This window comes from Elgaria multicarinata, chromosome 3 (genome assembly GCF_023053635.1).
Source record: "Elgaria multicarinata webbii isolate HBS135686 ecotype San Diego chromosome 3, rElgMul1.1.pri, whole genome shotgun sequence".
NCBI classification, from domain to species: domain Eukaryota; kingdom Metazoa; phylum Chordata; class Lepidosauria; order Squamata; family Anguidae; genus Elgaria; species Elgaria multicarinata.
In genome coordinates this window covers 5,364,382-5,390,591 of record NC_086173.1, presented here as the reverse complement: position 1 = coordinate 5,390,591, position 26,210 = coordinate 5,364,382, and the positions used below count along the sequence as shown (strand labels likewise).

The following is a 26,210-nucleotide window of genomic DNA, read 5'->3' as shown; positions in this document are numbered from 1 at the left end:
ACTGGTTGGCCACTGGGTGAACAGAACGTTGGACTAGATAGGCTTTTGGTCTGATCCAGCATGGCTGTTCTTATGTTCTTATACTGGGAACTGCTATTCTGGTTTATTTATTCTTTGCAGACCACCAGGGGGCTGTCTACACGCGGGGGTGGCTGTAGATCTGCACCAACTGTTTCAAAGGGGAGCTGTGGATCTGTGCTGTGGGTTTACCCCAACTTTTTCCAAGGGAGTGACATCAACACAGCACTTCCACTGTCACTCCGTGGCCAATCTGAGGCCGACTCAAGGGTGGATCCTGGTGGAAGGCAACCAGCAATTGGTCGCCTTCCACCGGGAAGAGGGCGGGGATGGCTCTGGGACCCAGACTGCCTCCCAGAAACCTTGCGCTCCCTCCTTGACATCAGGATTACCCTACCCCATGGCGGGAGAAGGAGGGAGGTGGCGCTGCAAAGACAGCCCCCAGGTTGTGTAGGTAGTCCTTTGCCCAACTGCTTTCCATTCAGGAATCTGATTCTCCCCAATGGGTTCCATTCAGCATGCTACGTCTTTCTTCTTCCTCCTCCTCTTCAACAGAAGAGGCAGGATTCAGGAAACGCTTGCAGACTTCCTTCATAAGGCTTCCTGGTCTGTTGGCTAAGCAGGGTTCATAGTTCCGTGTTTCCCATGCTAGAGTCCTTGGTTCAGTCCTCAGCATGTCCAGTCAAAGAATCTTTGGCACTTCTTGGCAGGACATGAGGTCTTTGAAAGTTGCTGCCAGTCAGAGCAGACAATATTAATCTAAATGGACTACTGGTGGTTCACCCTGGAGCCTGAAGATCTCAATTTTGTTTCTATTTCATAGAATCATAGAATAGCAGAGTTGGAAGGGGCCTACAAGGCCATCGAGTCCAACCCCCTGCCCAATGCAGGAATCCACCCTAATAATATCTCCTTGACATTTCCATGGCAATCACTTGCGCTGTGCGAGAGGCAAGCTGTTTCCAGTGTACATTTTAAACATTATATAGGAAAAAGTGTTTGCCTCTTCAGCAAACTTTTAAAAAAGCTCAGACACTTCAGTGTTTTCCTCAGTGTTATTTTCTTCATAGTCTCAGAGACCACCAGAAAGTTCACCAGGAACTACCGGTGGTCTCTGGAGGACAGTTTTAAGAACCACTAGTGCTAAATTCCAGATCATTCACTTGGGGTCATGTTTGCAGACCTGTTTGTTGTTAGTACACTTGATAACAGTGACCCTGTTCAGACGACACGCTAAGCCGTGGTGGTGAAGTACTTTGAGCTAAACATTATGGCTTAGCTGTCGTATGAGCCATTCCTAACCATGGTGGCATAACCATGGTTTAAACACACTAACTGACCATTTGCTGCAAAGGGTTAGCAGCCTAACCATGGTTTAGTGTGTTGTTAGTACACTTGATAACAGTGACCCTGTTCAGACGACATGCTAAGCCATGGTGGTGAAGTACTTTGAGCTAAACATTATGGCTTAGCTGTCGTATGAGCCATTCCTAACCATGGTGGCATAACCATGGTTTAAACACACTAACTGACCATTTGCTGCAAAGGGTTAGCAGCCTAACCATGGTTTAGTGTGTTGTTAGTACACTTGATAACAGTGACCCTGTTCAGACGACACGCTAAGCCGTGGTGGTGAAGTACTTTGAGCTAAACTTTATGGCTTAGCTGTCGTATGAGCCATTCCTAACCATGGTGGCATAACCATGGTTTAAACACACTAAGTGACCATTTGCTGCAAAGGGTTAGCAGCCTAACCATGGTTTAGTGTGTTGTCTGAACAGGCCCATTGATCCACACAGATTCCAAAGTTCAACTTTTTCCTCTCTTTACTACTTGAACCAGTGGAGGCTGCTGGCTCTAACATACTGTAGGTGAGGCTGTGAACCTATTTTGGGTTTCAATCAGAACCAGCCAGAACTCTAAGGGAGCTATCCATGGTGTTGAACCGTACTCCCAAAATAAGTGCAGCACTTTAGAGTTCTGGATGGTTCTGACTGACACCCAGAATGAATTCACAGCCCCATTGAAATTGGAGCCACCAGCCTCTACTGACTTGAACTATTTAGCCAAAGTCATTTTGATGCCTGAGGCAGAAAATCCAAACCCTCCCTCTGCCTAACCTGTAGCACATTCCATTGGGACGTTTTCCTGTGCAAAGCCCCTTGAAAGCATGGCCCTCATGCTCCCTTTCCCCCCAGCGTCACCAGATGAACATGGGTTCTCTTACTATGAGAGAAGGAGACGTTTCCACCCAACTTGCTTCATGCCACGCATAATTTTGTACGCTTCTGTCATGTCATCCCTTACCCAGCTTTTCCTTTTTTTAATTTAGGAGTCTCAGACATTGTAACTTTTCCTCATAGGGGAAGCGTTGCTCTAGCCCCCTTGATAATCTTGGTTGCTCTTTTCTGCAACTGTTACTGCTGCTGCAACGCTTTTTGCGTTGCAGTCATCAGTACTGCAATACAGTATTGGTCCCAATGTAGATTTGTATGAGGGCATGATGAGATTGGCAGTTTTATTTCCAGATTCATTCCTAATGATCCTAGGTACGGAATTAACCTTTTTCAGAGCAGCTGCACATTGGGTCGACATTTTCATTGAGCTCTCCACCACAACCCCAAGATCTCTTTTCTAGGGTGACCCTATGAAAAGGAGGACGGAGCTCCTGTATCTTTAACAGTTGTATTGAAAAGGAAATTTCAGCAGGTGTCATTTGTATATATGGAGAACCTGATGAAATCCCCTCTTCATCACAACAGTTAAAGCTGCAGGAGCTATACTAGAGTGACCAGATTTAAAAGAGGGCAGGGCACCTCCAACTTTCACCAGGTTCCCCATATATACAAATGATACTTGCTGAAATTCCCTTTTCAATACAACTGTTAAAGATACGGGAGCCCTGTCCTCCTTTTCATAGGGTCACCCTACCTTTTCTAATCATTCACTGACAGCTCAGACCCCACCAGCGTATATGTACCATTTGCCCATGGGGAAAACAAAGCAGTGGGCCCGAGCCAGCGTCAGTAGGAGTAGCGCTACCACCATCACCACAAAACAGGTGACAGCAGTGAAAGAGAATGATGGCAAACGTGGAAGGCCAGTTCACCCTTCCTCAGATTCAGACCAAAGTTTGACCTTTCGAACGTTAAGCGAACCCTTGTCATGAAAGTGACAAGCGAATGGTTCGTGGCCCTGAGGTGGGGTGTCAGTATTGTAGTTTTAATGCCAATTCAGTGGGGCCTGGATATTTGTAGGATAGGGGTGGGGAACCCTCTAGATGTTGGACTCCAACTCCCATCAGCCCCAGCCAGAATGGCCAATGGTCAGCGGTGCTTGGAGTTCAATATCTAGAGGGCCGCCCCCACCATCCTGGCTATAGGAGGCTTTGTTACTGTTCTGAAAAATCTCACTTGCTTTTCTCCTCCCCAGCCAGTCTTCCGGCCAGTGAAACCACCTCAGTGAATACCGAGAATGTTGGGGACGAAGAACACCACCAGAACAACTGCTGCGACGTGTGTTTGTGAGTTTGCCAGCTTCATCCCACGTACCTGTTTCCTCGAATTATCTCCTACAGTGCTAAGTTGTCACCATTGTTGTTGCTGTTGCTGCTACCGGGTGGCTAGATCCTTTGTATACCAGGAAATGGGTTTAAGGGGGGAAATGTAAAAAAAATCATAAAAAATCAACGGATGACCCAATCTGATTCAAATTTGGCATGCTTAAAGCTCTCCTTAATATCTATTACTGTGCCAATTTTGATGTCTTTATCTTTAAAACTTACGCAGATGTCAGCATTTGTTTCTTTTTTCTTCAAATCCTGCTCCTGCGCCCCAGTGGCCGCTCGGATGATACGCTTGAAAACTAGTATCAAAATACAGCGAGGGTTTTGCCTTTGAAGCACAATTAAAGCAGGATGCATGGGAGTACTTCATAATAAAAGCAGATTATGAGCTGGAAAACTTCAGAGTCCTTTGCATGCGATTGTCAGTGATTGCACAGTATAATGCTGGTGTGATAAAGCTCTTTGTGGCCACAGGGATGAGGGCTGGAGAACCGCTGGGTCTCCAGCAGTCCAACCCGCTGCATTGAGCAGGGGGTTGGACTAGATGGCCTTGTAGGCCCCTTCCAACTCTGCTATTCTATGATTCTATGATTCTATGTTAAATGTTCAGTGGTCCAGCGCTCCAGGCTGACTTCTACAAGGTAGGGAATGAGAGACACGGGTGCTTGACTCCTTCCCTTCCCACTTTCAGGCAAAAGGCCTCAGGGTCCATCCCAGGCATTTCCATTTGAAAGGATCTTGAGGTAGCAAGGGTGGCTGAGAAAGGGAAGGCCTCTGTACCAGAACCTGGACAGCTGCTGCCTGTAAGAGGAGAGAGTTCTGGGACAGATGGTCATGGAGCCATTGGTCTGATTTGATATAAAGCCACTGCACGTATTCCCAGTGGAGGCTGGTGGCTCCGATTTCGGTGGGGCTGTAAATCCATTCTGGGTTTCAGTCAGAGCCATCCAGAACGCTGAAGGAGCTGTCCAAAGCGTTGCACCCAGAGGGATGTAGCAATGTCTAGGGTCATCCTAAGCCACCCTGCGGCACCCATGCTCCTGTCACCTTATATGGCGCAATTCATGGGTGCTCTTCAGCAGCTTCTGTTCACTTTAGTAGGACTGGCACCGCAGAAAGGTGCAGGGGAGATTGTGCCCACGCATCAGATCTGTCTTGTCTCCTACTCTGCCATCTTCCATGGTCGCCAAAGTCTGCACTCATGTGACTGCCTCACCTTGCCTCATGGCAGCGGTGCCTCTGGGTTTGCTAAGCATGAAAAGAGGATTGATAGAATCTGGGAGAACAAAGATTGGCAGAAGGAAGTCCTCACTCCACCAAGCCTCCCTTTTCTCAATGAGACCGGCAAGATGGACCCTGGGCACAGCAGGAGTGAGAGAGAGGCAAGTCTAGCCAGCCTGTTTCCATGTGATAGGATTGTTCCCTGATTTGCCACCAACCTTTGAGCATCAGGGCCAAGGCTACCTAAGGCCCGTGGGGATGCTCCAGACTTCATGGCTAAACTTTATGGTTAAAGGGGAGGCCTAGCTCTCAGATTGCAGCCTAGCCCATGCAACTGAGCATCGCTAGCCAGAATTTAAAAGGTGATCCTTCTCGTGACAGGCTTGTTTGGATATATCTGATATCGATCATTTTTAGTTTTTACTATTTCTTGCTTGCTCCAGAAACCTTACGGAAAGAGAGAACAAAGCATTCTGAGAAGTCAGTTTTCTCTAAAGCTCACACCAAATCCCCGTGTCTCTGATTCCACCCTGCGTCAGAAGATCACTTCTTTCCACCTGTGGTGTCCCTATTGTACACTAGGCCCTTTCCTTCTTTGTATCAGTAAAAGATTTTTGCAACTTTGCTGAGTAAAGCAACTTACAGAATGCAAGGGAAGTGCCCTAAGCACACCTGTAGGGAACCCCGGGGGTCAAGCAGGTGGAATACATGGACTCCAGGATTGTCATTCCTACCACCACCTTCACAGCCTGCTCATGTACCAAATGAAGCTTTTCCTGATATGGAGAAAAGCAGTGTTGGGAAATGCGTTTCACCTGCTTAATTTCCGCACCTCCGGCTTAATTGAAAAGTACAGGATACAGGGCAGATCTTTTAAAAAAGAAAAGAAAAAAAGATGGTACCCTTGTTCTGGTTTTGGAATATGACACATTAATACCAAACAAAAAGATATATATTAAAGGCAAAACTGAAGTACTTTGGCCCCGTAATGAGAAGACAGGATACCCTGGAGAAGAGGCTGATGCTAGGGAAAGTGGACGGCAAAAGGAAGAGGGGCCGACCAAGGGCAAGAGGGATGGATGATATTCTGGAGGTGACGGACTTGACCTTGGGGGGAGCTAGGGGTGGCGACGGCCGACAGAAAGCTCTGGCGTGGGCTGGTCCATGAAGTCACGAAGAGTCGGAAGCGACTGAACGAATAAACAACAAAATATACACAATAGAACAATAGAACAAGAATGTTTAATGTACAAAAATAAAACAAAGGTTAACCATAATATTGCGTTAAAAGTGCAACCTCAAATTGCACAAGAACTAATATCTAACAGGAACAACGTGAAGTAAAAAGGCCAAACGCGTTTCAACACAAGGTCTTCATCATTGACAATCTTTCTGGAGTTCCTTTGTAGACAGTTGTCTCTGCAGCTTGGATACACTTATGGCTGTTCGTAGTGGGTATCTGGGATGGGGTGGCCGGGCTTTCAGTTGTAGTGGAGAGCTTTCTTCGATTTCCTGTTCACGTTTTCCTCTTTTTCACAGAGGCAAGCTCTCCAAGACCAAATTCGGGTGAGTATAATGAAAGGCTGCCTTCCCACCTGCCCTCTTCTGCTCTCCTTCTCTCATCAGCGGCTTCTGTTCCCACCCACCCTCCGTCTTCCTTTTCTCCCACAGCCGCCGAATGCGACGCTTCAACCGCCTCTTCCGGAAGAAATGTCGGCTGGCTGTCAAGTCGGTCTCTTTCTACTGGATGGTGCTGCTCCTTGTCTTCCTGAACACCCTCACCATTGCCTCTGAGCATTACAGGCAGCCCGACTGGCTCACGCAAATCCAAGGTGGGGGCTGCAAGATGTGGGGAGGAAGAGAGACGGGCTTCCCCAAGCGAGCCTTGCCCAGGCATTAAGGGCAGCGTTGGGAAGGCACCCAAGGGGGGTTGATTAGCCTTTTGGGGTCAGGGTAGGGCTGAGAAGCAGGAGCTCATCATTTTAAATGAGACTTTGGGATACGATTGGTTGAGGGGTGCAGGTAGGGTGGGGCGGGGCGATGAGGCTGCCCACATTCTATGCCAAACTATAGTTCGTTTGTTTTTAAAAAATCCTGCTACCCCATCTCTCTCTTAAACAAAACTCCTACACCGGTAGAGAGATGTGTGCCTGCAGTGTGCTCTTCGTGTCCTACAGCCAACTCGCATCATGATGACAGTGCCTGGAAACAGGTGCCGTCTATCACCTCCTCTTCCTCTTCCCCTTATAGTGTCATGTGACATGAACTGTCACGTTGTGGGTTTCTCGACCTTACCCTCCTCACTCCAGTGGCAGCCAAGAAAATGGAGCAAGGGGCAGGCCAACTTGCAATGTCCTGACGTTGTGTCACCCATTTTGCCTTATTATTAGTGAGAAACAGCATATGGCTGCTCTTTGAGGTGCCAGCTACACGCCGGGAATTTTAAAAAGGATTTTAATTATTATTATTATTATTATTATTATTATTATTATTATTATTATTATTATTTATTTATTTATATAGCACCATCAATGTACATGGTGCTGTACAGAGTAAAACAGTAAACAGCAAGACCCTGCCGCATAGGCTTACAATCTAATAAAATCATAGTAAAACAATAAGGAGGGGAAGAGAATGCAAACAGGTACAGGGTAGGGTAAGCAGGCACAGGGTAGGGTAAAACTAACAGTAGAAAGTAACAGTAGAAGTCTGCACAACATCAAGTTTTAAAAGCTTTAGGAAAAAGAGAAGTTTTTAGCTGAGCTTTAAAAGCTGCAGTTGAACTTGTAGTTCTCAAATGTTCTGGAAGAGCGTAAGGGGCAGCGGAAGAAAATGGACGAAGCCGAGCAAGGGAAGTAGAGGCCCTTGGGCAGGCGAGAAACATGGCATCAGAGGAGCGAAGAGCACGAGCGGGGCAATAGTGTGAGATGAGAGAGGAGAGATAGGAAGGAGCTAGACCGTGAAAAGCTTTGAAGGTTAATTTTAACCTCACTATTTAGCTGAAAAGGCTCCCAGAGCAGCTACAGACCAGTATAAAAGCAAGAGAGTTCCTGCCCTCTGGCTTACAATCTAAAAGACACGACACAAAAGGACAAAGAGATGGGGAGGGAGGAGGAAAACAACAAACTCTAGCTCTGCTCCTTAAAGTTACAGTTCTTATAATGACCCGCTGGGATGGAAACTGTTCAGGCAGCCTGATGGAGTGATTGCCACTTGGTGACAGTTGAGGGAGAGCCAAAGGCAGGTGGTCTCTCAGCAGAGAAAAAGGAATAGCCCTGCTTTTCTTCTCTCTGTCTCTCTCTGCTGGAGACTGATAGAATATGTAGTTCCAGCCTCAGATCACACAGCCAAATGCTTTCAGTCACGATTGTATTCCTGAAAGAAGCCCAGCCTCCCACCTCAAACCCCAGCTCAAACATTTTTCTGTGACTCCTTCTCCTGCTGTTTAAGAACTCAAGGCATAGGATGTTTTATTCCGGGCCTACTTTGAGAAAATCTGATCTATAGGAGGGTTCACATGATCTTTTATTTGTTTTAAAAACAAAATTAAAGCTTAGAAACAATAATCAACTTGGTTATCACAATTCACAAACTGTCCAGTGGCTTGTTTCAAATTCTTATTAACTTTATCTCTATAAATTAAATTGAGTTGCTTTAATGGTTTAATTATACTGGTTACCTATTGGGAAAAGCTAGTCACATGTTCACATTACTGGCTGCCGCCCTCTCTTTTCAGCTATGATTTCTCTGAAAGCGACCTAAATCCGATATCTAGCATTCTAATCTCATGTGTCCCTAGTACACTAATAGCCAGAGACCTCCGGCTATTGGGTGGTATAGAAATGTAATAAATAAATAAATAAATAATAATTCTCAGACGCTCATATCAGCCATGCTAGTGAGGCATGTACAGAGGATTTCCAAGGAAGACTCAAGCTCTTTCTTGGGATCTTTCTACTCTTCCCTTTACAGCCTCTAAGGCAATTTTATAGAATCAAAGAATCATAGAATAGCAGAGTTGGAAGGGGCCTACAAGGCCATCGAGTCCAACCCCCTGCTCAAGGCAGGAATCCACCCTAAAGCACCTGACAGGTGGTTGTCCAGTTGCCTCTTGAAGGCCTCTAGTGTGGGAGAGCCCACAACCTCCCTAGGTAACTGATTCCATTGTCGTACTGCTCTAAGAGTCAGGAAGTTTTTCCTGATGTCCAGCTGGAATCTGGCTTCCTTTGACTTGAGCCCGTTATTCCGTGTCCTGCACTCTGGGAGGATGGAGAAGAGATCCTGGCCCTCCTCTGTGTGACAACCTTTTAAGTATTTGAAGAGTGCTCTCATGTCTCCCCTCAATCTTCTCTTCTCCAGGCTAAACACACCCACTTCTTTCAGTCTCTCTTCGTAGGGCTTTGTTTCCAGACCCCTGATCATCCTGGTTGGCCTCCTCTGAACACGCTCCAGCTTGTCTGCGTCCTTCTTGAATTGTGGAGCCCAGAACTGGACGCAAATACTCTAGATGAGGCCTAACCAGGGCTGAATAGAGAGGAACCAGTACCTCACATGATTTGGAAGCTATACTTATCATAGAATCATAGAATCATAGAATAGCAGAGTTGGAAGGGGCCTACAAGGCCATCGAGTCCAACCCCCTGCTCAATGCAGGAATCCACCCTAAAGCATCCCTGACAGATGGTCCAGCTGCATTCTATTAATGCAGCCCAAAATAGCATTTGCCTTTCTTGCAGCCATATCGCACTGTTGGCCTTTGCCTGCCCTGCCAAATGTTAATCAAGGCACGGTAAAAAGGTTGCCCACAGTTTTACTTGTAAAATGTACCCTAGCTGTAAGGAAAAGAAAAATGTACCCTAGCTGTATAAATAGAGCTAGGGTACTCCACACTTCTATTTTACACCCCCCTTTGATCTTTGTAGGTAACAAGTATGTAATATGTATATGTTTGCTTATATCTCACCTTTCCGATAAAAGTAGTGCTCAAGGCAGCTATACGTTCATATGTAACACAGGTGCTCCATAACTGGGAAGCCCAACTGGCACCAGTTTCATTATGGACCTTGGTTATTCATCCATTTGTGTGGCATTTCCCATCACTGGACTGGAGTCTGGAGAATGAAACGGCCTTGGAGAGCAGACGTTGGCCAGCTTTGAGCTAAGATTGACAAATCGTTTTGAAGTGTTTGAGCGCATGATGTCAATGTGAAGTGCTGTTATTCCCTCTGCTAACCCAAGGCTGCCCTGGGTGACCCTTCGCCCTATTTGCTTTGCAGGTTCCCATTTGGCCATCTCTGCATTAGACCCTGTAGACTTGCCCCCAAATACTTTGGAATCAGCAGACCTCATCCACCCAAAAGTATCCTGTATATGGTCTGGTTCGCACGCTTGCAGGGTGATCAATAAGCAATGGTGGCTTGCTAACCACCTTGCATGTGCCAGTCGCAAGCTAGGGAGATCATCATAATTACCCTCAGCAGCTCAGCTTGTGGAGTTGGACGAACCCAACCACGGAAGCTTGTTGCCGTAGGTAACAAGCCACCCATAACCCTACAAAGCACATGGGCACACATCAGGTTATTCTTCCTTCTGCAATTGTGCAAACCCAGGCCACTGTGTGATACCCTCAGCTGCCAAGATTTGGGAATAGGGCAGGGGTGGGTTACTTTTTTTGCCCTCCAGATGTTTTGGCCTACAACTCCCATCATCCCTAGCCAGCATAGCCAGTGGTGAGGGATTGTGGGAGTTGTAGGCAAAAATATCTGGAGGGCTACAAGTTGCCCACCACTACAATAGCGGCATGCATGGGAGAATTAAAGTGAGGGGTGGAGAGCTCCTCTCTCTATCCTGCCCCCTCCACTCAGTTCAAATTATTTTGCGTTTCCTATTCCCATTTTGCTGTTGTGAACTGGAAAGTAGTGTTATTCCTATGGTCTGTACCAGTGTGCTGTCTGGCACTGAATTAATGCTAAGCCGTAGGAGCAGTGCCTTTGTCCAAGGCTATGCTGAAGCATGAGACATTCTGTTGTTCCCCACTCCCCCCCCCACACACCAGTGGGTCTCAAACTCTCAGACCGCATGAAAATAGCTGTGAGTCTTGGCGGGCCATTTAGTAGACTTATATATATAAATCATATTATTATTATTATTATTATTATTATTATTATTATTATTATTTAAATCCAGCACCAGCATCCTTGTCAAAACCAGGCTTTATTATGAAAAATACAGGCTGTAGGCCAGGCCACTGAGAAGTGCCCCTTCAGTTTGTAAAATTAGTAGGCTACACTGGTTCCAAATTATGAAAATCACTGGCACAACGTCAGGGCCTTGTTAGCTTGTTCAATAATCCAGCCCTCATCAAAATAGCCTTGATCCCCATTCTAAGGAGAGAGAGAAAAAAATCAAATGCACCCTTCTGTGGACCACCTGAATAGAGTTCGCAGGCTGCTAGTGAACTGTGGACCACAGTTTGCGAACCTTACTATCTTATTATTATTATTATTATTATTATTATTATTATTATTATTTATATAGCACCATCAATGTACATGGTGCTGTACAGAGTAAAACAGTAAATAGCAAGACTCTGCCGCATAGGCTTACAATCTAATAAAATCATAGTAAAACAATAAGGAGGGGAAGAGAATGCAAACAGGCACAGGGTAGGGTAAGCAGGCACAGGGTAGGGTAAAACTAACAGTATAAAGTCTGCACAACATCAAGTTTTAAAAGCTTTAGGAAAAAGAAAAGTTTTTAGTTGAGCTTTAGTTTGAGTTTACCCTACATCTTTCATCCCCACAGCTTATGCCAACAAAGTACTGTTGTCGCTGTTCACCATGGAGATGCTACTGAAGATGTACAGCCTGGGTCTGCAGGCCTATTTTGTCAGCTTCTTCAACCGCTTTGACTGTTTTGTGGTCTGTGGTGGGATCCTGGAGACCGTCTTGGTAGAGTTTGAGATCATGCAGCCTCTTGGAATCTCTGTGCTGCGCTGCGTCCGCCTCCTACGGATCTTCAAGGTCACCAGGTCAGGGGGCAGTCGTTGGCTGGGGTTGAGGCATTTCATAGCAGAAGACAAGATTGTTGCCTAAGAGAAGTTTCATATTCATGTGGCTTTGCTTGTTGCTAGATGATTTTATGTTGAAGTATGTAAGTATCACTTGAGGAGGTGATCATAATTAACATTTACAGGGAGCAATCCTATGGCTGCTAGATAGAGTCTGGGTGGGCGTGGTGGATATTTCATTTTCTTGGCTCTGAGATCAGAGACACTGCTCTGACCTCGGGTCCAGGAATCTGAGCTCCCTCCCCATCACAGCCAGTGTGGAGAGAACTGCACCAGCTGCCTCTCCAAGATTGCAAAATTAGAGGGGAAGTAAAAGGGGCATGCCAGTGGGTGGGGAGGGGACTGGGAAGGCTGGCTTATACCACATCCTGAGGCCTTTCTAGCCTCCCTGATGCTTCAGCTTAGGGTGACCATATGACCGGATTTGCCCGGATTTGTCCGGGTTTTTGATGGCAAATCGGGGAGGGGGAGGGGAAATCCGGATTTTTTTTTCCAAAGAGCAGCTCTAATAGGAATTAACAAAAAATGCTTATAACTCTGTCATTTTTAAGATAAAAACATGAAGCTTTGCACAATGGTAGCTCTTAGGAAGGGCTTTAGCCACACCAAATTTGAAACAGATCCGTTCATCCATTGATTTTTTAGGATTTTTTTTAAAATTGAGGTTTTAAAATTATTATTTTTAAAATCATCATTTTTAAAGATAAAGAGATGAAACTTTGTACCATGATAGGATTTAGGTAGAGCTTTAGCCACACCAAATTTGAAACAGATCCGTTCATCCATTGATTTTTTATGATTTTTTTTAAAAATGAGGTTTTAAAATTATTATTTTTAAACTGTCATTTTTAAAGATAAAGAGCTGAAAGTTGGCACCGTGATAGCTTTTAGGTAGAGCTTTAGCCATACCAAATTTGAAACAGATCTGGGGCCAGTAGCAAACCCTGTTAACAACAACAGCAGCTTGCAATGAGTGAAGATACAGTCAGAAAAGATATTTGAGGGAAGGGGAGAATGTAACACACAGAGTATAGCAAAAGCTTCAAAGTACAGCAAAACCTACAAAAGTAGGAGTGAGTGAAGTTAGTTTCAGATACATTGAATCTCTCACTTGTTCTTTATTTCAGCGATTTTAACATTAAGATGTTATGTAGAACAGATTTGTCTTAAATGTGTGCTGTAAAATCAGACATGTGACCAAGGCTATGTTCGGGTGGGCATGCCACCTTGGTACTGGACATGCCCCCTTGGGGGTGACCATGTTGTCCTCCTTTTTGGTTTCCAAAATATGGTCACCCTACTTCAGCTAGACAGGCAAAAAGGCCCATCTAGCTGAAATGCAGAGTGGTAGGTACAGGGGAGAGGCGGATCATCTCCACTGCACCTCCTGCTCTGAATTAAATATATGTAAGCCTCCGGGTTTGGAGACTTAAAAATATCAAGGGCAGATCCCATAGGATTGCACTGTTATTTGTTTCGCTTCTCTCCTGTCTTCCCCAAGAGCTCGGAGGAGCTTAGATCCAGCTTCCAAGAATTGGTTTAGCACCTTGGATAGCTCCTTTAGAGTTCTAGCCAGTTCTGACTGAAATCCAGAATGGATTCCCAGCCCCAATGAAATTGGAGCCACCAGCAGCCTCTGCTGCCAAAAATCTGAAGACCTAATAAATCTAGTCCTATAGCTGCTCTCCTATCCAGGCAGCTTAGAGAGAGAGAGAGAGAGAGAGAGAGAGAGACCCATTTAGCTTCAGTGGTAAAGCTGTTGTGAGGGTTTTGAGCCCGAGGACGACCCCAACAGGAGGAAGAAGAGCTTAATTCCTCAGCTGACCCCTTAAAGATGGGGTGCAGAGTCTCAGGACCAGAGGCCAAATTAGGCCCTGTTGGGCTCCTCAGATGGTCAGCTCTGTTCCCCATGCCACAAAGTTGTGGCCCCTTCCCCCCCCCCCCACTTCCCCCCAATCATTTGGTACTTTCCCAGCTTTTGCATGGTTCCCCCCTCCCCATTCGGAAAGGTTGAAATGCCTCTCCTAAGACTTAGTCCCTGGCACGAAGTGCTTTAAAGTAAAACATGCTGGTAATTTTGGTATTTTGGCCCCACTCTTTGCCCAGTTGCGTGTGAAAACATAAAATGTGGCGCCTCAGGTTGGGCAACTCTTGCCTCAAAGCTTTCAGCCCAACCTCCACGGCCTTAAGCTGAGGCGCTCCCCTCCCACTCCTGCTGCTCCTCTTCAGGCAGCTCCACAAACCAACCATAGGTACCACCAGAGCTCTGTCCCCTCCTGGGTCTCCTGCCATCCCCTGTGCGTTAGACACAGGCTCTCAGCTTGGTCGCCGGTCATCTGCTGCCCCGCAATGGCATCTCATGTCTTTAGAGGATGTTCTAATAGTAGGATGCACTTTCTAGGGAGCCCTCTCCCAACTGCTCCAGGCCGCTTAATTTTAATTTATTTATTTATTTATTTATTTATTTATTACACTTATATACCGCTCCCATAGCCAGGGCTCTCTGGGCGGTTTACAGAAATTCTTAAATTGAGGTAAAAACAAGTATACAAAATTTAAAACTCTAAAACACAGAGCATACACACATAAAGCATTAAAAACCGATTAAAAACTAAACATGTGGGTAATTAAGATGTGCCGCCATATGCCTGGGCAAAGAGGAAAGTCTTAACCTGGTGCCGGAAAGATAGCAGCGTTGGCGCCAGGCGAGCCTCGTCAGGGAGATCGTTCCACAGTCTGGGGGCCACCACCGAAAAGGCCCTGTCCCTCGTTGCCACACTCCGAGCCTCTCTTGGAGTAGGCACCCGGAGGAGGACCTTAGATGTTGAACCGGGTATGATGTTGAATATACCTGACCGGGTATATTCACGTCGGGAGAGGCGTTCCGTCAGGTATTGTGGTCCCAAGCCGTGTAAGGCTTTATAGGTCAAAACCAGCACCTTGAATTGGGCTCGGAAACATACAGGCAGGCAGCGCAAGCGGACCAGAGCAGGTGTTATATGGTCGAACCTTCTGGTTCCCGAAATCAATCTGGCCGCTGCATTTTGCTTAACCCACTCACCCGTACCTGCTTTCCCTTCCAGGCATTGGGCCTCGCTGAGCAACCTCGTGGCCTCCTTGTTGAACTCCATGAAGTCCATTGCTTCCTTGCTGCTGTTGCTGTTCCTCTTCATCATCATCTTCTCCTTGCTGGGCATGCAGCTCTTTGGGGGCAAGTTCAATTTTGATGAGACTCAGACCAAGCGCAGCACTTTTGACACTTTCCCTCAGGCCTTGCTCACCGTCTTCCAGGTAAAAGCATACATGCAGCTCAAGCGAGGGTGGTTGTGAAGTTGGGCCCTTTGAGAGGGCCATTAAAAAGCCAGCGCTGCCCTCTTTACTCACACTTTGCACGCTCCCTCTGACCTTGCCAGTTCCCATGCCAAGCAAGAGTGCACCCTAAAGTTGCAGCCCTGTTTCTCTGCAGGACTAGCTCTTGACAGCCAGACGGAGTGCGCTTCTGCTTAGGGTGACCCTATTTGGGAAACCAAAAAAGAGGACACCTAGTGTGTGTGTGGGGAAGCAGCTTTCTGAGTCCTGCAGAAAGTACGTTATTCCCCCGCCACCTTAAAGAACCCGATTGGAGTGGAGGAGGGGAAAGGATTTCATTCTGCACCACCACCATCCACTCCAATTGGGGCCTTTTCTATAATGTCCACGAATGACCCACTTTCCCCTTTAAGACCTCAATTGGAGCTCGGGGTGGGGGAATGACGTGCCTCAAGAAAGCATGTCACTCCCTCCTGCCATGCTAATGGCAGCCTTAAAGGGGAAGGTGTGTCATTCCAGGACATTATTAAAAATTATAGAAAATCCCCCCTGACACCATGGAAAGAACAAAAACCAGGACAAATCTGGGGAAATCCTGACAGTTGGTCAACCTACTTCTGCTGGGAACAGGATACCTGGGGAAAGCGTACCTTGATTCTCAGCAGAACAGTTGGGATTTTGGCAGTGGCAACTTCCAGAAACAGCAGCAGGCAATGTGACCCCCTAACCTCTAGTGATTGCCTACCCCTTTCCTAGGCCTACACTTGTGTGGCTTGACGACTCCTACTCCATACACACATACACACACACACACACACACCTCCTATTGCCTTAGGAGACACTGTGTTATTTGGTACCGAGGTCTGAGGGCCAAACTAGATACCAAACAGGATACCATTCATGCAGTTAGGTATTCCGTGAAAGGCTTTAAAAAAGGAAATGGCAGGCGTGGGGACTTTATCTAACTCAGGACCCTGATGGACGCATGTGTGAGATGCCTCCCCACTACAGTCCCAATCTGGATCAGGCCTCTTGTCCTTCTTATTAACATTTGGAGTTTGGGAGCTTTTTCTCAACGGAAGTTTTTCTTCTAATGCAAATTGCAAGCGTGGGGTCCCCAAACTGGACTTGTACTGCAGTGTGTGTGTGTGTGTGTGTGTGTGTGTGTGTAGAGTGGAGAGTGATGGGTGTGTGTGCGTAAGAGTTCATGTCCTTCCACCCAGGCCCTAGGCTAGATTCAGTCCCTGCTCCTGCTTACCTCTAAAAACCCATTCTAGTATCTTTTCAAGTTTGGCCCTGAGAATGGAGTCTACAACAACAACAACAACAGTGTAAAGACTTCTAGAAAATTGTAACCAGCTAGTAACCAGAATTATAACCAGATTGTACCCCACTTCCCTTAGGGCCAAGGGAAGACTCTTCTGAAAGCTCTTCAGGAGTCCAACTCCGCCATTTGCTCAGGGTTTGGGGGAAATGACATCAGTGGTCGATGCAGGTTCCCTAGACCTGTGGGTGATCTTAGAGAGAGCTCTGAGGTTCCTTACTCAGGCGTGTCCTGCAAGCAGGCTTAGGGAACAATTGAAGGAAGCAACACGATCACGTACATAATAGAAGTGTTGTTGACTCTAGTATGCAGAAGAACTCAGAATTCAATAGTATTGTTGTTTGTTGTTTATTCGTTCAGTCGTTTCCGACTCTTCGTGACTTCATGGACCAGCCCACGCCAGAGCTTTCTGTCGGCCGTTGCCACCCCTAGCTCCCCCAAGGTCAAGTCTGTCACCTCCAGAATATCCTCCATCCATCTTGCCCTTGGTCGGCCCCTCTTCCTTTTGCCTTCCACTTTCCCTAGCATCAGCCTCTTCTCCAAGGTATCCTGTCAAATACTAGAGGTGTACTTATTAAGCACCAAACTAATTTGTTCCAGACAGCCCTGCTGCCAAATCCATGTGTTCTTCACCCTGTAAGTGCTACACCTCAGCTCTCTTTTTTCCCCCCTTGGTGGGACTCCAAAAGTGGAAGGAACTCCCACCAGGGGGAAAATAAATGCTTTAAGGCCAAAAATTATGGGCTGTTGCCCCTCTGCCTAAATTATGGGGCTGTTAACCACCCTGAACAACCCAGCAACAAGCCATGGGTACTCAAGGTGGCTTGTTTGAGAAAAAAGCCAACCTGCATGGTTAACAAGTCACCCTGTGGAAAATGTTCTGGTTTCAGAGAATATGTTAACCCACAGGTTCAACAACAACCCACCCTTAACCACTGAGTGTGGGTTAGTGTATTGTGTGAACCCAGTCTATGTGTTCAATTCCCTGCCTCACAACTTCCAGTTAGGCCTGCCTTCATCACTTCTAATTTGAACCTAATATTCTAATATCTCATGGAAACACAGGTCTTATTTCCCTTCTCCTTACCACCAAAAATTAAATAATAATAATAACAGCAGCAACACTGTGGGAGAAGCCATAGGAAATTGTGATTCACCCTAACTCCCTAGTGGGTTTAAGGATTCAGGGAGAAAGCAAAGCCTCTGTGTACTTCCAATACCTTTTCAAATCAAAATGTATTGTGAATGGCTCCACATAGGAGGCCGTGTGTGGCTGGAACAGCCTAGAATTGCTTGTATACATAAGGAGAGGCAGGCAGTGTCTCTCATGAGACAACTCTCATTCAATCTCTATTGTATAAAAAATAGGGGTGTGCACGGACCCCCGCTCCGTGCCTAGATGTCCAAGTGCGGCCTAGACTTCCTGGTTGAGCCGCTGGCTCAATTGAAGAAGCCGAGGGACCGCGGACGGATGCAAGTAAAGGAGAGGAGGGAGGGGGGGTTTACTGGGCCCTGCTGCTGTCGCCGCATGGGCGACAGCGACAGCGGCAGGGCCCGGTAAACCCCACTTACCTTTCTTGCGGAGCTCCGGATCGAGGCGAAGGATCCGTCTTCACCTCGATCCTCTTCGCAACGCTCCGCTGGCCCCCCAATCCTCTTCGCCTCCGCTTTAAGGGGAGGCGAAGCACCCCGCTCCGCTTCTAATTCGCCGGTCCGATTAGAAGCGGAGCACATCCCTAATAAAAAAGCCCTGTAAGGATCAGGAATCCAGGACTCATTGGGACAAGACTACGTTTGGCTTACTGAAATACTTCAAGGAACCGTGCTGTAGGAGCGCTTTTGGAACAAGCATAACCCATCTTTGCTATTCTCCCTGCCTATGCTATAGATCCTGACAGGGGAGGACTGGAATGCAGTGATGTATGATGGGATCATGGCCTACGGAGGCCCTTATTTCCCTGGCATGCTGGTTTGCGTCTATTTCATCATCCTCTTCATTTGTGGCAACTGTATCCTTTGACTGTTGGGCTGGCAGGGAAGGTTAGCAGATCTTAAGGCCAGAAGGATTATGCTGGGCTGCTGGATTGTTAATTAGTACAGAAATGTGTAGCTGTGTGTTTGCCCCACAAATTTAATTCCATTTGTGAAATGGATGAAACTATTGGTCAGAGGACACCTTTTATTGGACCACTTTCTGTTCCAATAAAAGGCATCACCTTAATATCTTTACAAGGATGGGGCTTTAAACTAGCCCAACCCTCGCTGCCCAGATTTGCAAGGCTTTGTCGGCTTGAACATAAAAGCTTGGGTCAACTGCACATTGGATGAGGAACTGTGCGCAACCCATCTCCTGTTGTTGACAGTGTGTCATGCACCCACCTTCCCCCACAGAGGGGTATGATCACAAGGGTGACTGTTGTGTTCCGGTTCACCTGGGTGGGGTTGCTAGCTTTCCTTGGAACAAATAGATTGCGTTAATTGACCCTTAATTACACATTTGAACCCATTAACTAGAGCCAAATCATAGAATCATAGAATAGCAGAGTTGGAAGGGGCCTACAAGGCCATCGAGTCCAACCCCCTGCTCAATGCAGGAATCCACCCTAAAGCATCCCTGACAGGTGGTTGTCCAGCTGTCCTTTCTGTAACGGCCAGCTCTATGGTGGTTTCTTAGGGCTAATCTACATGCAACATTAAATGTCTAGTGCATAGCTCATTCTAACCTTTTTATTTACTTTAGTGTAAACACACAGCCCCTAATCCGGATCAGGACCACCATGCACAGTTAGGGGACTTTAACCTTTCCAACTATCTACTCCTCCCCTAAATCTCCTCCATGCAGGGGCTAAAGAAAGGAAAAGATAACGCCTGCTACGACACGTTTGCATCATCTAAAAACAAAGAAGCAATGCTTCTCACTCCAGAACTATTGTTTTTACGCTTATGCAACATTTATGCAAATTAGTGTTATGGAGGAACCATAGAGTTGGAAGGGGCCATTTAGGCCATCCAGTCCAACCCCTGGGGCATGTCTACACGAAAGGTTTGCCCCAGGGTGGCTTTGCAGTAGTAGCACGTCATCTACATGATGCAGCTGCTATTGTGAAGCCATCTGGGGGCAAACCTTGGAAACTCCGCTCCAAAACAGTCAGGCACTTACCCCCGACTATTTTGGTAGCAGAGGCTCACAGCTCATGGGCGCCCCCTGAATGGTCACCATCGACTGGATGGAAGGGGGAGAACCTCAGGACCTCAGGAGAGCCCTGTGCCCCGTGTAAAATAATAATTAAGAAATTGCGGGGGGGGGGGAGGAGAGGAACGGGCTCCGCACCTCTTCAAAAATTAAAAATAAAAACCGGGGGAGGGGGGAGAGGAACAGGGCTGTTCCTCCCCCTTCTTTTTTTAAAATTGTTATTATCTGTATCTGCACAGCTGTGCAAATACAGATAATGTTCACTGTTTTTAACTTTTGTAAACCGCCCAGAGAGCTTTGGCTATGGGGCAGCATATAAATGTAATCAATCAATAAAAAATTAAAGTGGGGAGGGAGGAATAGGCAGCCAGAGGAAGGAGAGGTGGTTCAGGTGCCTGGCGTCCTTCTCCTCGTCCTCCTGGCTGCCTCGTTCCTGCCCCCCTGCTGCCTTCCCCCTCAGCGCCACGAGGTTCGCACTTGCGTTCCTTCCCATGCCTTTGCTTGAATATCTCTCCAACGATGGAGAGACCACCTTTTCCTTAGGCAGCTGGTTCCATTGTCTGACATCTCTGACCGTTCGGAAGGTTGTCCTGATGTTCAGCTGAAATCTGCCTTCCTGTAAATTAAGCCTGTTATTTAGGGTGACCCTATTTGGGAAACCAAAAAAGAGGACACCTAGTGTGTGTGTGGGGAAGCAGCTTTCTGAGTCCTGCAGAAAGTACGTTATTCCCCCGCCACCTTAAAGAACCCGATTGGAGTGGAGGAGGGGAAAGGATTTCATTCTGCACCACCACCATCCACTCCAATTGGGGCCTTTTCTATAATGTCCACGAATGACCCACTTTCCCCTTTAAGACCTCAATTGGAGCTCGGGGTGGGGGAATGACGTGCCTCAAGAAAGCATGTCATTCCCTCCTGCCATGCTAATGGCAGCCTTAAAGGGGAAGGTGTGTCATTCCAGGACATTATTGAAAATTATAGAAAACCCCCCATACACCATGGAAAGAACAAAAACCAGGACAAATCCGGGGAAATCCTGACAGTTGGTCACCCTACTGTTATTTCATTTCCTACAGTCTTAGATGATAGAGAACAGGTTGTGGCCCTGTTCTGTGTGACAATCCCTTTTGCTACTTGAAAAGTCCAATCTTATCCCTGCTCAGTCTTCTCTTCTCAAAGCTGAATATACCCAGTCCCTCCAATCTGTTCTTGTAGGACTTGGTTTCTAGATTTGTTGCTCTTCTCTGAGCTTGTCCCAGTTTATCTGCATCCTTCTTAAAATGTGGTGTCTTTAATTGGGTTGCAGCCCTTTCCTGTGAATGTACTGGGTCAAAGCCACTTCCCCATGCATCAGGTTAGCTTTTCCTAAATGCCCAACCTCAGATATCCTACTCAATGTCTTCTTGGCCATTGCTGTGGACAACCTTGCAGATGGGGACAATATCAATTCCTCCAAGGGGGAGGAGCACAAGGAGAAGTGAGAACTGTCCCTAATCCAGCAAATGTAGGGATACGCTATAGGGAAAAGTCATGGATTGTGTATTGACAGGATAGGGAAGAGAGCCAGTTGAACCACTGCTGTTCAATTTGGAGCTTTGGACAGTTGCTTGTTTCATAGAATCATAGAATCATAGAATAGCAGAGTTGGAAGGGGCCTACAAGGCCATCGAGTCCAACCCCCTGCTCAATGCAGGAATCCACCCTAAGGCATCCCCGACAGAGGGTTGTCCAGCTGCCTCTTGAAGGCCTCTAGTGTGGGAGAGCCCACAACCTCCCTAGGTAACTGATTCCACTGTCGCACTGCTCTAACAGTCAGGAAGTTTTTCCTGATGTCCAGCCGGAATCTGGCTTCCTTTAACTTGAGCCCGTTATTCCGTGTCCTGCACTCTGGGAAGATCGAGAAGAGATCCTGGCCCTCCTCTGTGTGACAACCTTTTAAGTATTTGAAGAGTGCTATCATGTCTCCCCTCAATCTTCTCTTCTCCAGGCTAACTGCTGGAGAAGAGTTCATTGAACTGATTCATTGTACTGTGAGGACTTTGACCAGAAAGGAAAGGAACATTTTAAATAAACAAATATGAGTGTTTGGTTATTATATTCCTGCCTGGGAAGGCAAGGAGATCTTCTGGAAGATGGGAATTGGGAGTTCTAAGTTGACTCTGCAGCTTTTGGGAGGATCAACAGAAGCTTTAACGAGTAATGGAGTCTGGTCATGGAAGGATGAAATGGCTTTTGGCAATGGCTAGCTAAATGGAACTTCCACATTCAGAGGCAGTATAGCTTTGAGTGCCAGATGCTGGGTGCAAGTAACAAAGGAAGGGTGGGGTTGTCCTTGGACAAGGAGGCTTGGCCATTACCTTCTGCCAATTTGTTTTATACAATTCAGGTGTTTTTCCCCTCTCGTGAAAGCTACTTAATGCTGAAGGCTATCACGGCTAACAATTTTACCAGGGTCATAGGCTATTAAAAAAAGGCTACCTTGATTATACACTCTAGATGGTAATAATTATCTCTTTGTAGACCTGTGGCCCATGGACTAATTCCCGTGGTCTTCGTGGTCTCTCTGCCTGTGAGCATTCCAGAAATTTCCAGGTGGCTGTTGTTGAGAAACAGACTAGATCAGCCTTCCCCAACTTGGCACCCTCCAGAGGTGTTGGACTACAGCTCCCATCACCTCAGCCACCAGCCCCACATGGGTGTGATGGCTGGGGATGATGGGACTTGCAGTCCAACACAACTGGAGAGTGCCAGGATTGGAAAGGCAAGACTGGAGGGACCCTTGGTCTGCCTCTTGGTAGTGCAATTTAGTGACCGTTGTGTTATTTGTAATACTGCTCCACAGTGGACCTCAGGTCCTAGCTCAGCTCTGGACTGAGTGGGTTATCCTTGAGGTTCTCATCTACACACTGATGACCTACCTTACTAGGCTGTTGTGAGAATGAATAAGGCAATGGGTTAGGTCCAAAAAGAATGTGCTATATTAATCGTCTCTTGAATGATGATTTTAGGAATATGAGGTACTGTACCGAAACGGCCCCCTGCTGCCACCCTTTCAGACTGCAGATGTGAGTCAGAGTTTGGTGTTTTTCTTTCTGTCTTCTGACACTCTCTTTCCACTTGTTCCTGTCACAATACAGAGAGCTGCCGGAGGAAGGGGAGCAGAGCGATGAGAAAGAGGAGAAAAATATAAAGGTGAAGACTCAATCCCTGACTTTTAGCTCTGAGCATGCGGCAACTGACTGTGTGTGTATGAGAGAGAGAGAGAGAATGTTGAAAGAGAGTAGCAACCCTGCCCCCCCAAAACAGGGGTTTTGTATTAAACCTCCCACCCGCCTCAGGTCTCCTGAGTCAATTTCTGGATCTAAATCCACCACTCAGTCAAAAATACAGGCATGATCCAGGTTCCTTTATTCTTTTGCAGCTACATTGCTTTTCAGGCTCATTACAACTCAGGGATTTTAGTTCCAGAAAATGGCATGGTGGTGTCGTTGTTCTTGAAGGTATCTACCCAGCATTGTTTTACCAGTCAAAACCAGAGCCCCCAGCATGGCTGTTTTTAAGATCAGAACGAAAAGTCAGGAGGATCTCCACCTCTTGATTCCAAAAGAACTGCCAGTTTTCGGTGGAGCTACCAGCTACATGTGACTTGGTATAAAGCTGCATGAGCAAAAGCTGGAATGATTGAATAGCCTGCATACAGGCAACTGAACATATGGATGAACGTTCAAAATGCCTCACCATGCCTGTATACACCAGTTGCTGGGGAACATAGGTGGCAGAGTGCTGCTGCTTGGGGGTTCCTGATCAACAGCTGGTTGGTCACTGTGTGAACAGAGCGCTGGACTAAATGGACCTTGGGTCTGATTCAGCATGGCTCTTCTTATGTTCTTATCTTCTCCTGTCTTACAAGTTGTGCACCAAAAGCAGGCATGTCTCACGAACACAAAGGCAGAATTGCTGTGATCTGGGTGGCCTGCAGAGTAGCAAGGCTCCAGCACAGAAGTCAAAGCTCCGAAAAAGCAAGAGACATTTCCCTGTGGCTTTACAAACCAACGGTCCTGATCTGGATTTATGATCTGCCCTATAGTGCATGCAGTGCACAATCCCAGATGTACATGTTACACATACTGGTTTATTTCATCTGTGGGTTTGGATTTGTCCAAGCTGGCTGAGAAAATTCGTTCCTGGTGACACTTGGTGGGATGGATATTGCTTCTTGGTCAAAGGTCCCCCTGGTTGCCATATTTGGGGTCCAGGAGGCCTCCCTTGTCAGATTGGCAGGGACAGATATTGTAGAGTGAGAAGGGAACACAGATATATCAGAGGAAGATCCTATTTCTTGTTCACCAGCCTGGCTTGGAAGAAGAAGAAAAATAGCTTAAGGAAAAGAATGGGGGAAGAACGGTCATCAGAGGGATCTTTCCTACAGACAGCTATTTTTTCTTCTAGCCTGACTTATTCTGAGCCCCACTAGAGAAAAGCAGTTGGAGGAAAAGGTTGCAGGGAGAAATGGTAAGTAGAAGAAGGAGAGGTGGAGGCCTCCAGGACGAATGCACCCCTACCTGCACACGTAGAATAAACTGGTACATGTTTACCAGCACGAAACAACTTGGGACCAGGATATTTGAAAAGGCCTTCTCCTTTGCCAGCCTGCCCAGTCACTGAGGACACAGAACTGGCGGTTCTGAGTGAGTCTGCAGTCTGTTTGGGGTCCACTCAAACTAGAACCTTTAGCATTTATTTATTTATTTATTTATTACATTTTTATACCGCCCAATAGCCGAAGCTCTCTGGGCGGTTCACAAAAATTAAAACCGTCATAAAACAACCAACAGGTTAAAAGCACAAATACAAAATACAGTATCAAAAGCGCAACCAGGATAAAACCACACCGCAAAATTGATGTAAGATTAAAATACAGAGTTAGAAACAGTAAAATTTAAATGTAAGTTAAAATTAAGTGTTAAAATACTGAGAGAATAAAAAGGTCTTCAGCTGGCGACGAAAGCAGTACAGTGTAGGCGCCAGGCGGACCTCTCTGGGGAGCTCGTTCCACAACCGGGGTGCCACAGCGGAGAAAGCCCTCCTCCTAGTAGCCACCTGCCTCACTTCCTTTGGCAGGGGCTCACGGAGAAGGGCCCCTGTAGATGATCTTAAGGGCCGGGCAGGTACATATGCCCGGACATCTTAAGGTCTGGGCAGCATTGCTCCCCTTTCTGTGGAATGCCCTGTTTGTTGATGTCATGTTGTTTTGTTTTCGGCACCTGCTGAAGACATTTTTATTCAAACACACTTTCCCAAGCTAACCAGGCATGGTTTTATTGACATAATCGGATTTTAAATCTTTTAATTCTGTATTTTGATTCTTTTTTTTTTCCCCTCTTGATTTTATTGTTCACTGCTCGGGAATCTTGTTAGATATAGAGCGGCATGTAAATCTCGTAAACAAAACAAAACAAACGTGCATGTCGGGGATTGTGCATTGCCAATACTATGTGGCAGAAAGGAGATTATACACCCGGATCAGGAGCTTTTCGACACAGGTATTTTGTTGGTCCTTTCCAGGCTGTCCTCCTCTTCCAGGGTCTCTCACGTGCCTTGCGGCCATGATTGCGTTGTCTTCCTTAATGAGGAAAGTAGGGTGTTTTTTTCTGAATGGTTGGTCACAAAGGAGAGAAACAGGCTCTCAGGATGCAAAATAGATTTATTGACAGGAAACCTGGTGTGTTTTGGCCTGTCTTTTATTTTAAGGTCTTATTCAGGGAGCTGTAACATTAATGACACAATAAAACAATACGTAGTATTAAAAGATTCCCCCCCTAATAGGTTAATTAAACACATTGACAAAGGGGCATATGTATATATATATATATATATATATATATATATATATATATATATTGGCATTAAAACCTTATAAACATGACAGAGTGCCACTAAGGCCTGAGCATATATATTAATATTAAACATCTTATAAGTCTGGCATATTGCAAAAGCCCTTACTAGAAGGAGGTGTCTGTAGAATTTCTGCATGGCCATTTATACATAAGGGAATCAAGCAATTCTGCTATACCAGAGAGCCACCTTGCGATTCTATAGTGGAACATATAGAAATGCAGAGAAAGAACCTCCCCCTGCACCCCGGAGAAGGAACATGTAAAGGAGCCAAACTTAGTCCCGCAAAGAATTTGGATGCTGAAGCCTCAGTAAAGGTGCAGGTTAGAAGCTTCATGTAGAAAAGCTCCAGGTTCTTTGGTGTATCAGCTGAAGAAATCTGGCTCACCCAGTCACGTCTGGTATGGCTGCCTTCTGAAGTTGCTTCATAGCAGAACTCTGCACGTGGAAGAAGCTTTTGCAGGAGACCTGCCTGCTGAGTTGTGCATGCTTGTTGCATCATCCCATCGCTGTAGGCTTGGTGTGCCCTTCTTGTCCAGGTCCTAATGGGAGCATGCCAGCCTGGAAGCCTTTGAGAGGAATCTCCTCTCTCACTCCCGTTCATATGTCTCCCCAT

At 46.4% G+C, this 26,210-nt stretch overlaps 1 protein-coding gene across 1 annotated transcript in view; it reads left to right on the top strand.

The window, feature by feature from the left end:
* The window catches only part of CACNA1F (calcium voltage-gated channel subunit alpha1 F), an 84,514-nt gene that overhangs the window by 16,994 nt on the left and 41,310 nt on the right, over window positions 1–26,210 (top strand). The window contains exons 10-17 of the mRNA XM_063118931.1: window positions 3,455–3,541; window positions 6,344–6,370; window positions 6,476–6,636; window positions 11,609–11,834; window positions 14,957–15,164; window positions 18,395–18,515; window positions 21,083–21,176; window positions 22,837–22,891. Coding sequence (XP_062975001.1) covers window positions 3,455–3,541; window positions 6,344–6,370; window positions 6,476–6,636; window positions 11,609–11,834; window positions 14,957–15,164; window positions 18,395–18,515; window positions 21,083–21,176; window positions 22,837–22,891 — 979 coding nt within the window. The remainder of the gene's footprint in view (window positions 1–3,454; window positions 3,542–6,343; window positions 6,371–6,475; window positions 6,637–11,608; window positions 11,835–14,956; window positions 15,165–18,394; window positions 18,516–21,082; window positions 21,177–22,836; window positions 22,892–26,210) is intronic.